Genomic DNA, 14689 nt, shown 5'->3' with positions numbered 1-14689 from the left:
CAAAAGAGCCAGAGCCACCACTGAGACGTATAATACTGACATTGTTCAGGAGCTCTTAAAGACGCCTTCAATTCAAATGGCAATGCAACAAGCCTCAGCACCTCTACCTGAGCCAGGTCTGCCTTTAAATGAACACGTGGAAGATGAATGAGATGTTGGACAGGTGTAGTGTTGTCTAGTGATTTGAGTGTGTTGGACACAGAAGGCTTTTTTTAGTCTGCGTTTGGTTGGAAGCGCTGGCACTACGGCTGCAGTTAACAGCAGGGATTGTTTGGGCAGTCTTCCATGTCACAGCATCTTTGTTTTAATTGGCTCTCTGATGATCATCCCGGCGTCACATCATCAACACTGAGAAACTTCCCAGAGAGAGACCGAAATAGCTCATGAAAGTTCTCTCTCATAGAAAGTTTTCACTTCTAATCTGTCTCTCTTATTACAGAGAGATTTTAGATTTATTTGGAAAAACACATGCATTTAATGATGCTATTTGTTTTTGTTTTAAAACATGACGTAATCATATATCAAGAATTGGCAATCTTTTGCATTGATTTTGCTGGCAATATTTAAATTAAGCAACTTTTATTTTTTATTACAGATATAAAAGTGATTGTTGTATTTCAATTAAAAATTTGTCAAATTATATTAATTTTGAAGACTTTGTTCATAGTGGTGGACAGTTACAAAGTATATTTATTGCGTAGTCCTGTAACAATATTAAGGCTCAGAGGAGAAGGTGGGAAAACAGTATGGAAATCATATCTTGATTTTAAGTAGCTTTTGACTGTATTTTACTTCTTGCCGTTAAACATTTTAAAACTTGTTTACTGGTGATGTTTGTAAATGATGGTTCCCTTGATGAAAAATATTGTCATTTCAAAACAAACACATATATTGAGATATAAATTAAGCATTGTGTTAAAAATACACTACCATTCAAATACTTTGAGGTTGTTACTTAAAAAAATTAAAATAAGTATTTTTATGCTCACCAAGGCTGCATTTATTTGATAAAAAAGTACAGTAAAAAAATTATCTTGTGGAATTATTATTACTTTTAATTGTCTTTATTCCTATGATATCAAAGCTGAATTCACTATTATTCAAGTCTTCAGTGTCACATGATCCTTCAGAAATCATTCTAATATCTTGATTTGGTGCTCAAGAAACATTTCAGTCTTGAAAATTGTAAAACAAAAAAGTAAATAAATCAGGATTTTTTTTTTGATAAATAGGAAGTACAAGGAACAGCATTTATTTACAATAGAAATATTTTGTAAAAGATTAGACTGTCACTTTTAAACAATTAAATGAACCGTTCCTTTCGAGCTTTTGAACATTAGTGTATGTAGATATCATTTTTGGCTATATCGCCCAGCCCCAGTGTGTCTTTGTCAGTCTGACTCCTGCTGTGCTTAATATTCGTCTGGATCTGTGGAATGCGAGACATAGACGCTTACATGCTCCCCCTCAGTTAATCCATATCTGTGCCACAATAGCATTTATCCCTTTCCCGTTCTCTGTCCGTCTCTGTAGAGATATGAATGAGGTTGAGTTTGTTTTTGTCACATTTGTCAGTCACATGGCCTTGCAACCACAATCTAGTGGCTTGCGGTTAATTTTTGCAGCTTTTTGAGCAGATTGCATACTTTAATGATGGATTAGTACTGACATCTATTGCAGAAAGAAAACTCATTTCGACAGCATGTATTTCTCTCACAACTATCACAAGGTCAGGGTTAGTGTCTCTGTCTAAATGTAGGTCCACAGAGGAAGTGAAGTTTCATAGATTTTAAAGAGATTTCTGTGGGGTAGGGTGATATTTAAAACAGGGATTTTCCGGGTGGGAACATCTTGCCCCACTTTCTCTCTCTCTCTCTCTCTCTCTCTGCAGGAGACAAAACATACGTGCCAAACAACCAGTTCCAGTAAGATTAGATCGTCCCATCTGAGGATTCATTAACCATTCCCATCGTGATCTGTATTCAGATTTTAGTGTAATCTTTATGATAATAAGGTCTGAATCACATTGACCTTGTCCTTTATGGGGAAAAAAGTATTATTATTATTTTTATTATTATTAATAGTGATGATATTGCTCATATTGCTGGTTAGGTGTTCTGAAGCAGTTAAAACCAGGGCAACCACCTATAAATATTACATATTTATTTATTATTTAATTGATTATTTTACCTTTTTTTATATAACATTGATAAATAAAATTTAAATGATCAAAAAGTTATGACAACATATGGTTTTACTTTGTTTAAACGTATCAAGGCAAGATTCATCTTATTTGTAAGTCAGTTTAATGTAGTTTAAGTTGAAATGACTTAAAAATTTAAGGTAGCAACTTTTTTACAGTGCTTTTGCTAGAATTTTCACTGCTCAAAATTACTGAAAAATTCAATTGTGAAATCGGGTTAGGACTTCTTTCTTTTTCTCTTTTTCAATAATTACATTTATTTCATGTGTAATTTCTTCAGAAGTGTTTGTTTGAGAAGAATGACTGTGACTTTTTGCCATCCTATGGTGCCACACACTTGACTTCACGAAAGCTGCATTATGTGTTGATTCCATGCATATCTGACGCATCCGATTAAAAATGCGACAGGAAAAAAATTCTAATCAAATCACCAGATAAATTGGCTTTAAGTTTCAATCGGATTCTCCCTCCAGGTGATTTGGCAGCCGCCCATGTTATGGCTGATGTGCTCTGATTGAATTATTTGATCAACGGGATTTCTGTGGTATTTCAGGATCATAGCTGGATTGAGGAGAAAGAATAACAAAGGAGTGGATGAATGCAAACAAACATTTTTGGACGAGAAAACAGCTGTTTCATCCTCCATGTGTCAGCGGGGGAAGGGCAGGGCTGGGTCACGACGCACTGTGTCAACTGACATGTTTTGATGACCACACACATACACACACACACACACACACACCGTGTCAGCATGTAGCTTTAGTTTCTGAGCTTGGCTTCGGTGTGAGGTCACGCTGAACAGAAAAAGCTTTCAAAGCTGAATTACTGGGTGTTTGGTTTGCTGCTTATTGAGTTGTTGAATTTGCTGGTATGACTGGAATGTCCCTCATTAAAACATGGAGTCGTTTAAGAGGCTCAAATCAGTTCAATTATAGACCTTCTTGAGTCATGATGCTACAAAATTCCATAGCCACTAATGCTTTAAAAATATATGTTGGGCTTTATTTGCATGTATTGGGCAGACTAATAATAAACTATATATATATATATATATATATATATATATATATATATATATATATATATATATATATTTATATATATATATATATATATATATATATATATATATATAAGGTTCTCAAACTATTTTATCATACAGCTTTTTTTCTGAAACATCTTGACTGCTTAAAGAAAAAAAGATGAAATTCAGCAGGTATTTGGCAAAAAATCTGCAGCTCATATTTTAGGTCGATGTGAGGCTGGTTTTGGGGGAAATGCTTTCCTCTCTGGAATTTAAACAGAGGCATGTGTGTTACATATGTGTGGACTTGTTACAATAATGATGGACTGGAGAGATCTGTACATTGTTAGTCTTGTTAGAGAAATGTTGAACTGTTTGTATTTAAAGGATTAGTTCACCTCAAAATGAAAATTTCTTGATAATTTACTCACCCCAATGCCATCCAAGATGTTCAACAAAGATGTTTAGCAAATTTTCATGTCTTTCTTTCTTCAGTGGAAAATAAAATACGTTTTTTGAGGAAAACATTTTTCAGGATTTTTCTCCACACAAATGGATCAATGCAGTTTCAAAAGGGCTTTGACGTGCTTCAAACGGCTCTGCACGATCCCAGATGAGGAATAGGGTCTTATCTAGCCAAACCGTCGACCATTTTCTAAAAAAAAACAAAAAAAACATTTATATACTTATTAACCACAATTGTTCGTCTTGTGCTGGTCGGCGACTCGCCAGGCATTACGTCATCACGTTGGAAATGTCACAATTTTTTTTTTTTTTAAATAATATAATTATAAATTAAAACAAGATGTCGGATGATTTTGAAGTTGGAGGAGAAACCGGGGAGAAAATGAGATGGAATTTTTCACCCTTCCCTGCCTTTTTTAACCAGAGTACACAGACAAATAACTTAGATGACATGACGCTTGACGTTTCCAGCACAAGACGAACAATTGTGGTTAAAATTTTCATAAATGTTTGTTGTTGTTCATTTTTAATGAACGAAGAACGATCATTTAGCTAGATAAGACCCTATTCCTCAACTGGGAACGTGAAGCCCTTTCAAACTCCATTGATTTGGACTTCAACATGTTGGTTGCACTTGAAGTCCATTGTGTGGAGAAAAATCCTGAAATGTTCTCCTCACAAAATCGTATTTTCTTTCCCACTGAAGAAAGGAAGGTATGAACATCTTGGATGGCATTGGGGTGAGTAAATTATCAGGACATTTTTATTTTGAGGTGAACTAATCCTTTAATATACTATATGAATATATCTTAGCATCTCTGCTTTGCAATAGTGCAGTGAAAAGACGAAATGCAAGAAAATTTCTGATTTTTTTTTTTCCTGTTTTCATTCATTTCCCATTAAAATACCTCAAATGACAGTGTTGTGTAAATAATCTTAATAAAATAAGTTTTTATGTTAGTAGCAGACGTGAATGCTGTGTCAAACAGTGAAGCAAGAGTTCAGCTATTCAGAAAGTTCATAATCAACCCCTAAAAGTAGCGTTTGGAAATTCCCTGATTGAATTCCTGATGAAGAGATGGTGGAAAGTGGTGGTGAGGATAGACAAGTCTTCTTAAAAGGGTATACAACATTAAAAGCCTGAGATATGATGGTTTTTCTCTCTTATTTTCATTTTCTTCCTCTCCAGTTGGCACTTGGTACTTTAGGATATATCTGAACTCCATCGGCCAACTCTGGAAGTGTGAGCCAGATATGTCAGAGCGAGAGTGGAAAGGTGTTGTAATAAATGCGGTGGTGGAAGACACAGATTGATAGAGGGCAGATATTTATACAGTTGTCCATTGTTCTGGTGCAGAGTGCTGTCTCAACAAAGAGCGTAAGAGGCCGCCACGAGGAACATAATGTTGATACAGAAGCATTAGTGTCAGAGAAAGTGTTGAGAAGTTGTTCTCCCAGTCCACATTACCCTTACAAAAAAGTATAATGTTACTAGCCTGCTGATATACTGTAATGGTATGGTATGCTTTTAATTTCCTAATAGTAGGGTCCAAAAGTCTTGAAAATATGTTTTTTTTTCCCCTTTGCATAAAAATAAGAATATGACAGACTTAAAAATACTGCATACTGAATATTACTTCTTAATTTAATGGTTATAATACAGGTTTGTTGTGAACTAAATTGTTTTAAATGAATATGTAAATCTGATATTACGGTACTTTTTTGTAAGGGTAATGCACCATTTAAAAAAAAGAAGAAGCAGCAGCCATTGTTTGTCCCATGAAATATGACGTTGGGCCCATACTGCACTGCTTTAAACCCCATGTCTCTGTTTACCTCTAGGAGGCGCTTGTTTTCTCCTTTAAGACTGGGGGCCTCCAAACTCTTCCAACTCAATGGGTGAGGACATGAATTGTGCATTGATTGACAGGAAGTTGCTTCCTAGTGCTTGTCCATTCCTATCCTCTCCATTCGTTTCATGCATACATGGTCAAAACCCCACCACATGGATATGTGACCCCTAAACGCAGCGTGTGATTGGTACCAGAGGGTGCAGTGGTAGTCCTAAAGCTTTGAGGTTATTTTTTATATGATAGAGCCTTTATTTTTTCCTTTTTGGGGGGTTGGGTTGGGTTTTGGGGCCACTTGGTTAAACAATACGGTGCTGTGTCTATTGCATTTCACTACTGCTTTCCCACAGTAAATAAGTGTAGTCCAGTAGAATGATTCATTGGATATTGTTCATTGAATCAGTTTCCGGTCAAGTCTGTTGTCTTTTTCACTATAATAATAATAATTATAAAAAATACTCGCAATGCAGTGTTTGATAAAACTTAAAGAGCTTGTCTTGAGAGCTTGTCAATGACACTTTAGATTTAAAAAAAATGTTCCTACACAATTACATGGTACATTTAAGTTTGTTTTGCTTACACTGTAAAAAAAATTGTTGGTTTAACTTAAAATTTTAAGGCAACCAGGTTACTTATTTTTTTTAAGTTCATTGAAATGGAAAAATTTTTGTTAATACAATGAAGGAGATTGATTTAATCATCAGAAACTCAAAATATTATGTTATCTGAACTACATAAATTATCTAAGTTGATTTGACAAAATTTTGTGATTACAAATCATGAAAATATTTAACAGTGGTTAAAATGTTTTGTGATTTGTTTGAATAAATAACTCAAATCAGTCATTTTCACCAAACTCACACTTGTCAGTCATGATTTGTAATCTTTATTAACTCCATTGTATATAATGCTTTGTCAATACAGAAATAAATTATTCTGTTTTATTTAAATGTGCCACTTCTACATACATTTTAAGATGTACTTCACACAAATAAAATGCTTTGAATTTTATTATTTATTTATTTATTTATTTATTTATTTATTTATTTATTTATTTATTTATTTATTTATTTATTTATTTATTTATTTATTTATTTATTTATTTATTTATTTATTTATTTATTTATTTATTTATTTATTTATTTATTTATTTATTTATTATTACTTTTATATTCCATACTACCACTACCTCAAGTTTGGGGTTGGTAAGTTTTTTTAATATGTTTTTCAAAGAAGGTTGCATTAAAAATCCAGTAAAAGCAAATGTAATGTGGTGCTCAAGAAACATTTCTTATTAGTATCACATTGTGCTGCTTAATATTTTTGTGGAAACCGTGATTCTTGATGAATGGAAAGTTAAAAAGAACAGCATTTACTGTATTTGAAATATAAATCTTTTGTAGCATTACAAATGTATTTACCATGACGTTTGATCAATTTAATGCATCCTTGCTGAATAAAAGTATTAGCATGACTGACAACGTGCAACCCAGCTGTCAAAATGACAAATAATAATTATTTCTAGGTACTTTCTCAAGTCATCTCCTTCCTTAAAAACTGAGATTGTGGAAGTGATTCTGATTCAGTCTCCATTACTCATTCTTTCCCTCTTTCTCCATCCCAGGGCAGTGACAGCGAATACGAGGTGGACCCCAACCGGCAAAAGACCCATTCGTTTGTCAACCACTACATTAGCGACCCTACCTACTACAACTCCTGGCGCAGACAGCAGAAGGGAATCTCCCGAGCGCAGGCCTACAACTACACCGAGTCCGAGTCCGGAGAGCCCGAACACTGCGCCCCTCCGCCCCCTCTGCCACCTCTGCCCCCTCTACCCCCGTTCCCCCCACAGCTCAGTTCCCCTACGCCCCAAAGCCAGTCCCAGACTGGCAGCCTTTTTAGACCGAAGGGCAGCCGGACTCCCACTCCATCCCAGCAGAGCTCCAACCCGCCCAGTCAGCACGGCACACTTTACCGGCCCCCGAGCAGCTTGGCCCCTGGCTCCCGGGCCCCCATCGCCGGCTTCTCCTCCTTTGTTTGACAGAATGAAGATATCGGTACATGGAAACACCAAACGAAGGCAGGGGGAGGGGGGATCTCTTGTTTTCCCAAACGCCTGGTCAAACTCACAGAACAACAACAAACATCAGCCCTAGATCTGTTGTGCTTTACTTGTCATCGCAAGCTCATTTTTATTTTTGTATTCCTCCTTTGATCACAGTTTATTTTTCGTTCAGGTTTTTTTGTTTTCTTTCTCTGCTAATGTGTGTTTTCAGTGTGTTTCACTCACAATGAAAGACAATCACTTGGAAAGACACGTAAACACATCCGTGAGCTTCGTTTGTTTCGCTTTGGGTTGATTTTGTTGTGCTGCCTCAACAAACTGCATGGCTTTTTTTTTTTTTGGTTCAAACCATTCTTTTTGTTTGCTTTTTCATTTTGTTGATATTGGTTCTTTTGTTTTATCGAGTTCCACAAAAGTGTACAATACAAAACTAAGATATGAATGCTGGACAGAAGCACCAACACGCAACAGGCTATGGAGTAAATCTCAGCATTTGGATCACCAGCGGTGACTAACATCTATTAAAACGCATCTATTTTTTTTTTTTTACTGTGGTATTTTTGTTCTTAAACAGATGACATAGTACTTTGGTGATTATGAGAGGTTAAAGTTCATTCGACTAGAGACTATGATCTGATAAAGACCCGCCTGCTCTTAGCACGTTTGAGTTGGAAAGCCAGCATCATTTATTGATGTCACAGTTCAGTTTTAACCAGTGTTCTAAAAAGGCCAAAGGTCATATTAAGTGCTTAATGCTAATCTGTGTTTTGAATGTTTTTTTTTTCCCAGATGTGAAATGTAGATTGTGTTCATAAAGCTAAGGACTGGAGCGTGAGTATATTTGCCGTGTGAAACTGATAGATGAAAGGCCAAATATGTAAGAATCTGATTTACTATGATGTTATTGTCCTATTGCTCTGGATTGATTCAGATTCAGAGGATTCGTGTCAGCAGCGGGTGTGTACTGTATGTGTGTGTTACTTGGTGGGCGGGGTCATTTGTTGCTCCTTTTGATTTGACTCTATGATGTCATCCTGAGCTTCAGGTTGCACTTCCGCCGTGCAACCGGTAACATCCGACACAAACGTAAAATAAACAGCGGTGTATATGAGACATTTGCCAGCATCTCAGGCGGAGCTGGAAGTCAAACGTACCCATTAAAGAGTTCCTGTTCACACCGATTTTCACTTTACATGACTCTGCCAGTGATGTCATCTTCGCCGTTCACATAGATCATCTGGCAACACGTGACATCATAGGAGCAGATGACATTTTCAAAGATTGTGCAACCAAGCAAATGTATTGTACCTGTGAACTTCAGACCATGGATTTTCACCACTTCGCTTTGACGCGGCTGTTCAAAGTTACTGAAGATAAAAGAAAACCAACTAAGAGACCCGGCACCACGCCAGCAGGGAACTGAACGGCACTTGCAACAGCTTACTTGTGAGGTTTAACGATGTTGTTTGCTTTTTCCTTTCCGTGAAGTGATTTTACTGTCTGTATAAACAAGGTCAATCACATGCTCAGTCTGCCTGAACACAGTATATTCCTAAATAAATTATGTTTTCTGCAAAAGTTAGTGGATTGAACATTGAAAATGGTCCATGTCTGAAAAGGGAGCATTCGTGAGTGACTGACGGAGGAGAAGACGTGTGTAATGATAAGTGAAAGTGTCCTTAAACTTATATTGTTATTTTTTTTTTGGAGCAACTGAAGACAAGAAGTAATTTAAAGGTTTTTTGACCTGAATTTCAATTTTATCTTTGCTGATCGAGCTTATAAACCAACATAGTCATATAAAGCTGGTCAATCTTTCCAATGAAACTTGTAGAGCTGTCAAACGATTAATCGCGATTAATCGCATCCAAAATAAAAGTTTGTGTTTACATAATATATGTGGATGCACTGTGCATAATTATTTTGTACACATACTGTATAAATACACACACATGCATGTATATTTAAGAACAAAAATTATTATTTATATAGAAAATATTTATATTTACATATCATAAATTATATGTAAATCTATATTCAGTAGCCCATATACGTGAAAATATATACATGCATGTATGTGTATTTATATATATAATTATACACAGCGCACCCGCATATATTATGTAAACACGAACTTTTATTTTGGATGCGATTAATAGCGATTAATCGTTGGACAGCCCTAGAAACTTGTTGACTAGTTGCTAGTTAAAGACACCACCATACCAGAATCCACAATGCAACAGATTTTTTTCTTTTCAGATGGGACATTACTCTATATTAAAGATATGGTCTGATTGGTTGTGAATGTAGGGTGTTATGCTGCATTATCGGTTTCATTGTGGGCAAATTTGTAGCTGGGGTTTTGTCGCGCCTGTTTAAGACAGCTGAGCCAATTTTAGGGATAACTTCAATCTGATGAGGTGAGATTAATTTGGCTTAAGGTGTGCTTCAAACAGGTGAGGAAAATTTTAGGTTAGTACAGGCTTAAATACTAGCTTTAATCGGATAAAGGGACTGGAATGACCACATGAGTGGATGACTGTAATTTTGCTAGGTTGGACATGTTCCTGCATTGACATCATTTGTTGGTCCTGGAAAGACATTCAGGTCCAACAAAACTCTAATGGGAACATGCTTGCATTACATTGGCCAAGTCTGCAATTGCATGCTTAACTTTCTGACTTCACTTTAACCATAAAATCTGGATAGGATGAACAAGGATGTTCTACTTCTGGGTCCTACTTGGCAAAATCACAGTCACAGAATGTGTGTGTGCAATTATTTTATACTTTTGCAAACTTGCTTACTTCAGGTGTTGCAATGTTTTAAAGTCCATCTTCATCTTCTATTGAACATCATCTGTTGCTCTCCTTGGTTTAATGCATGCTGATAAACCGACCTGTGGAATCCTGTCCAGCATCTGTTGTCTCCAGCCAGTTTGCAGTCACACTGATCTCTCAAGTTCAGAGGTAATAAAGACAATCAGCTACGATTCAATTTAAACTTTGATTATGTTAAAGATAATGTGCATGTATTTATCCATCTCCATTATTTTGAATCTTTTTTTATCCTGTGCCGTCAAAAAACACACTATCTTTGTGACTGCTGCATATGTGATATGAACTCTTTCTTGTTTCTCCCTTTCTCTATTTTCCATCTGAAGTGTGGCGAGAGTGAGACAGAAAACCCCGCATTTATAGGTTAATGATGTCAGAGGCAGAACAGGACAGGAATGTGTCTAAATGTAGGGAGATTCCACATCATACTCATCCCAGTTTTCGTCCTAATAAAACTAAATACTGCAGAGGGTATAACAGAGTATAATGATATAACAGAGTAATGGCTACAAAATGGGGTTTCACTTTATTTCGATGGTCCTTTTAACACACTCTGTTGACTAACGTTGCACCTACAGTACATGTCTACTAAATCCAACCCGATCTCACGGCAATTCGTAAGAATTTTACGAGGTGGCTAATTCGTAACAATTCGTACGACCTCACTCGTACGAATTAGTATGATTTTTGTTAAATCGAACATATTTTTACGAGTTGGCCAATTCGTAACAATTCATATGACCTTACTCGTACGAATTAGTAAGATTTTTGCTAAATCATACGGATTTTACGAGGTGGCTAATTCGTAACAATTTGTACGTCCTCACTTGTACGTATTAGTAAGATTTTTGCTAAATCGTACGAATTAGTACGATTTTTGCTAAATCATACATATTTTATGAGTTGGCCAATTCGTAACAATTCGTATAATCTCACTCGTACGAATTAGTAAGATTTTTGATAAATCGTACTATTTTACGTGGTGGCTGATTCGTAACAATTCGTACGCCCTCACTCGTAGGAATAAGTAAGATTTTTGCTAAATCGTACATATTTTACGAGTTGGCCAATTCGTAACAATTCATATGACCTTACTCGTACGAATTAGTAAGATTTTTGCTAAATCGTACGGATTTTACGAGGTGGCTAATTCGTAACAATTTGTACGTCCTCACTTGTACGAATTAGTAAGATTTTTGCTAAATCGTACATATTTTACGAGGTGGCTAATTCGTTACAATTCGTATGACCTCACTCGTACCAATTAGTAAGATTTTTGCTGAATCGTACATATTTTACGAGTTGGCCAATTCGTATGTATTCGTACGAATGACCTGACCCTGCCCCTAAACCTACCCATCACGTGGGTTTAGACAAATTGTACGAGTGAGGTTGTATGAATTAGTACGAATTAGCCACTTTTTAATCACTCGTACGAATTCGTAAATTTGTACGAATTGGTCGTGAGATAGAGTTGCTAACTCTCATTAGAGTGTTAGTAGAGTATTAGTTGGGTTAGGGTTAGAATAAGTTGAAATGTACTTATTTTAAACGTAGTTATTTTTTAGTCAGTAGAATGTCTGTTTGAGGACCATCACAATAAAGTGTTAGTAGATATTAAGCAGACAGTCTATTAATACTCCAATGAGAGTTAGTTGCAAAGTTACTTATGGTTAGCAGAATGTTCAAAAGGAACCATCAAAATATATTGTTACCAAAAAGGGTCTTAAAAGCACACTTGATGGAGGAACTTGTTTTAAAAGTGTGAGGGAAAATTCTTCATGTGTTTCACCATAACAAAGGTCAAATCAAAGACAGGTGTTGCTGAGCTCTACCTGAAGTCAAAATGGCTTTTGACAGATAAATGATTAATGTGCACCAGCCGAACAGATATAAATGGAAAATTCATTATATAATCTTGGGTTATATAAGAGTCGTGACTGCTTGTCTTGGAGTTTACAGGCTTTGAACGCCATGGGTTTAGATGTTAGTCTAAACTGAAAGAAATCATCTGAACATATGACTTGATATATCTATAAAAAACAACAGATTGTTGTTGTTTTTGCTTAAAGTAGTCCATTCATGAGGCCCCAGACTAGGGATGCACCGATCCACATTTTTTCACTTCCGATCCGATCCCGATACCTGACTTTGGATATCGGCCGATACCGATACTTTTCCGATACCAGAGCTGTGTTTGCTTTAATAGTATTTATCATTATTGTTGATTTTATATGATGTTGAAATAAACTCCTCTCTACAGGCAAGGATGATATGTACATATATGTATGTATGTCAATAAATATATAAATATATATATATATATATATATATATATATATATATATATATATATATATATATATATATATATATATATATATATATATTAAACAATAGATAGACAATTAAACAAAGATACACATTATACAGGCCTACACAGTGCTTTAATTTCAGGAAGGTCTACAAACATTATTCAGGTATGGTCTTAAAAAGAATTATAATAAAGTAATCAAAAGTAAAATAGCACTGCAAAGTTTATCATAGATAGATTTATGCTTATTAAAGCTGAAGTAATTCATTCAAGAGCTGTGAGTGATTTTCTCTTTGCCTTTGGTTGTTTGATTCTCAGTAATCGCAATCGTCACATTTATACTGCTGCCCCTTTAAGAACGAGTTCAGATTTCATAGTCTACTGATGCACCATATTTTCTCCCAAATATTTCCATAACTACGTTCATTTTAGACATAATAAATTGTTTAAGTGTTAATCTCCAAGTCGGTCGGTTTGACATTTTTGTGCAGGCTACATTTGATCGTTTAGACGCGCATATGAAGCCAGATTATAATTTGCTTGTCTTGTTGCGGTCTGTTTCGGAGCGCGCCGCACTGGGAACAACATCTCTTGCGCAAATTTTGTGCTTTTAATATCTATTTTTATTATTAAAAGCGTGACGCAATTTAGTAACAGCAGAGACTGCATTTTACTACAATCATCGATCGTGCTGATTCTGTCTTAAAGTTTGAGTTTTAGGGAGAAATGACAGCGCACCGCCGCGATGGGAAGGAAGTTGGCTAGACAGAATGCGGCTATTGTTTTTAATGTTTTTTTTTTACCTCAATATATTCTTTAATATTTGGAAATCAGACTAATATCACAGATCTAAAGTGTAACATGCATCAAATAGTTTAATTAATACGGCTTTGCAAACATTGCACTTTGCTGTCTTGCTCTGCACTGCAGCGGTGTTTCCAGTTCCACCATATGATTTCCACACAGCGAACATGTTATAGCTCAGTGCTATCCTGCTAGCTGGCTGCAAACTGCGGAATGGATTTCCTGAGCGGGGGTGTGTCTCATTGAGCCCTATGTTTTACAGTCACTGATTGAGCTGCACCTCCGTTCAGGATATCCATTCCACAGTTTGCAGCCAGCTATAGCAGACTAGCAGGCCCGGCGGGAATCACTTTTGGAGTCAATTCAGCAGACAACGTTAAAGCGCAGACATGGATCATAAATATCGGATTTCTCCGCAGGTTGGATCGGAAAAATCCGATACGTGAATTATGCTGGTATCGGTCCCGATACCGATACTGGATCGGATCGGCCCCATCCCTAGCCCCAGTACGTGGATGCTAATTCCAAATGCAGTTAGCAGTTAGCAACCCCTCCACCATCTGGAATACAGCTCATAATGTTTTATTCAAAGGTGCTAGTGAAGCTCTGCAGTTGTTTCTTGTTTGAAACACCTGCCCTTACTTCCTATTTGCGGTTACTTCTTTGAATTTTTTATTAATCTAATTATGTTATTTTCCTCTTCCACAAAACGATAATATGCACCATGCCAAGATCAAATGGTTGGATAAATGCTTTTGATATTGATTATAGGGTGGCACTGGATATGAGCCCATTGATCTGCACCATAAAGAGCACGTCAGGAAGTAATCACCTGTTTGAAAAGTTATGGGAAGTTTGTTGAGCACTTTGGCGGTTTTTTTTTTTATTAGCAGGTTTGAAGGGAGAATGACTTGTAAATGTGTAGTGGTTTTACAGTTTTATTATACATAAAAGTATTCCAAATCCATCATAAGTTCATAAACTTTAAGTGGGCCATTTGGTTTTCTGAAATATTCACCCTCTTACTTTAAAGGTATTGGTTCATTTGAAAGTTGTTTTGTTTGTTTTTAGTTTTTTTTGACATGGTAGCATGAAGTTTTAACATCCACTCTCGTGTAATGGAAATC

General features: G+C 36.0%; 1 protein-coding gene across 6 annotated transcripts in view; it reads left to right on the top strand.

Annotated features, from left to right (window-relative positions):
- The window catches only part of sdk2b (sidekick cell adhesion molecule 2b), a 328267-nt gene extending 318766 nt beyond the window's left edge, over positions 1–9501 (top strand). For 4 of the 6 annotated variants that reach the window (XM_089122334.1, XM_089122339.1, XM_089122337.1 and 1 more), the window contains 2 exons: positions 5535–5591; positions 7167–9501. In XM_089122334.1, the coding sequence (XP_088978460.1) occupies positions 5535–5591; positions 7167–7583 (474 nt within the window). In that variant the 3' untranslated portion in view covers positions 7584–9501. The remainder of the gene's footprint in view (positions 1–5534; positions 5592–7166) is intronic. The other 2 variants (XM_089122340.1, XM_089122336.1) reach the window with 1 other exon arrangement.
- The last annotated feature ends 5188 nt before the right edge of the window (positions 9502–14689 follow it).

Source organism: Pimephales promelas, chromosome 17 (assembly GCF_988280905.1).
Source record: "Pimephales promelas chromosome 17, fPimPro1.hap1.1, whole genome shotgun sequence".
In the NCBI taxonomy this organism is placed as follows: domain Eukaryota; kingdom Metazoa; phylum Chordata; class Actinopteri; order Cypriniformes; family Leuciscidae; genus Pimephales; species Pimephales promelas.
This window is presented reverse-complemented; position numbering and strand designations above follow the sequence as displayed.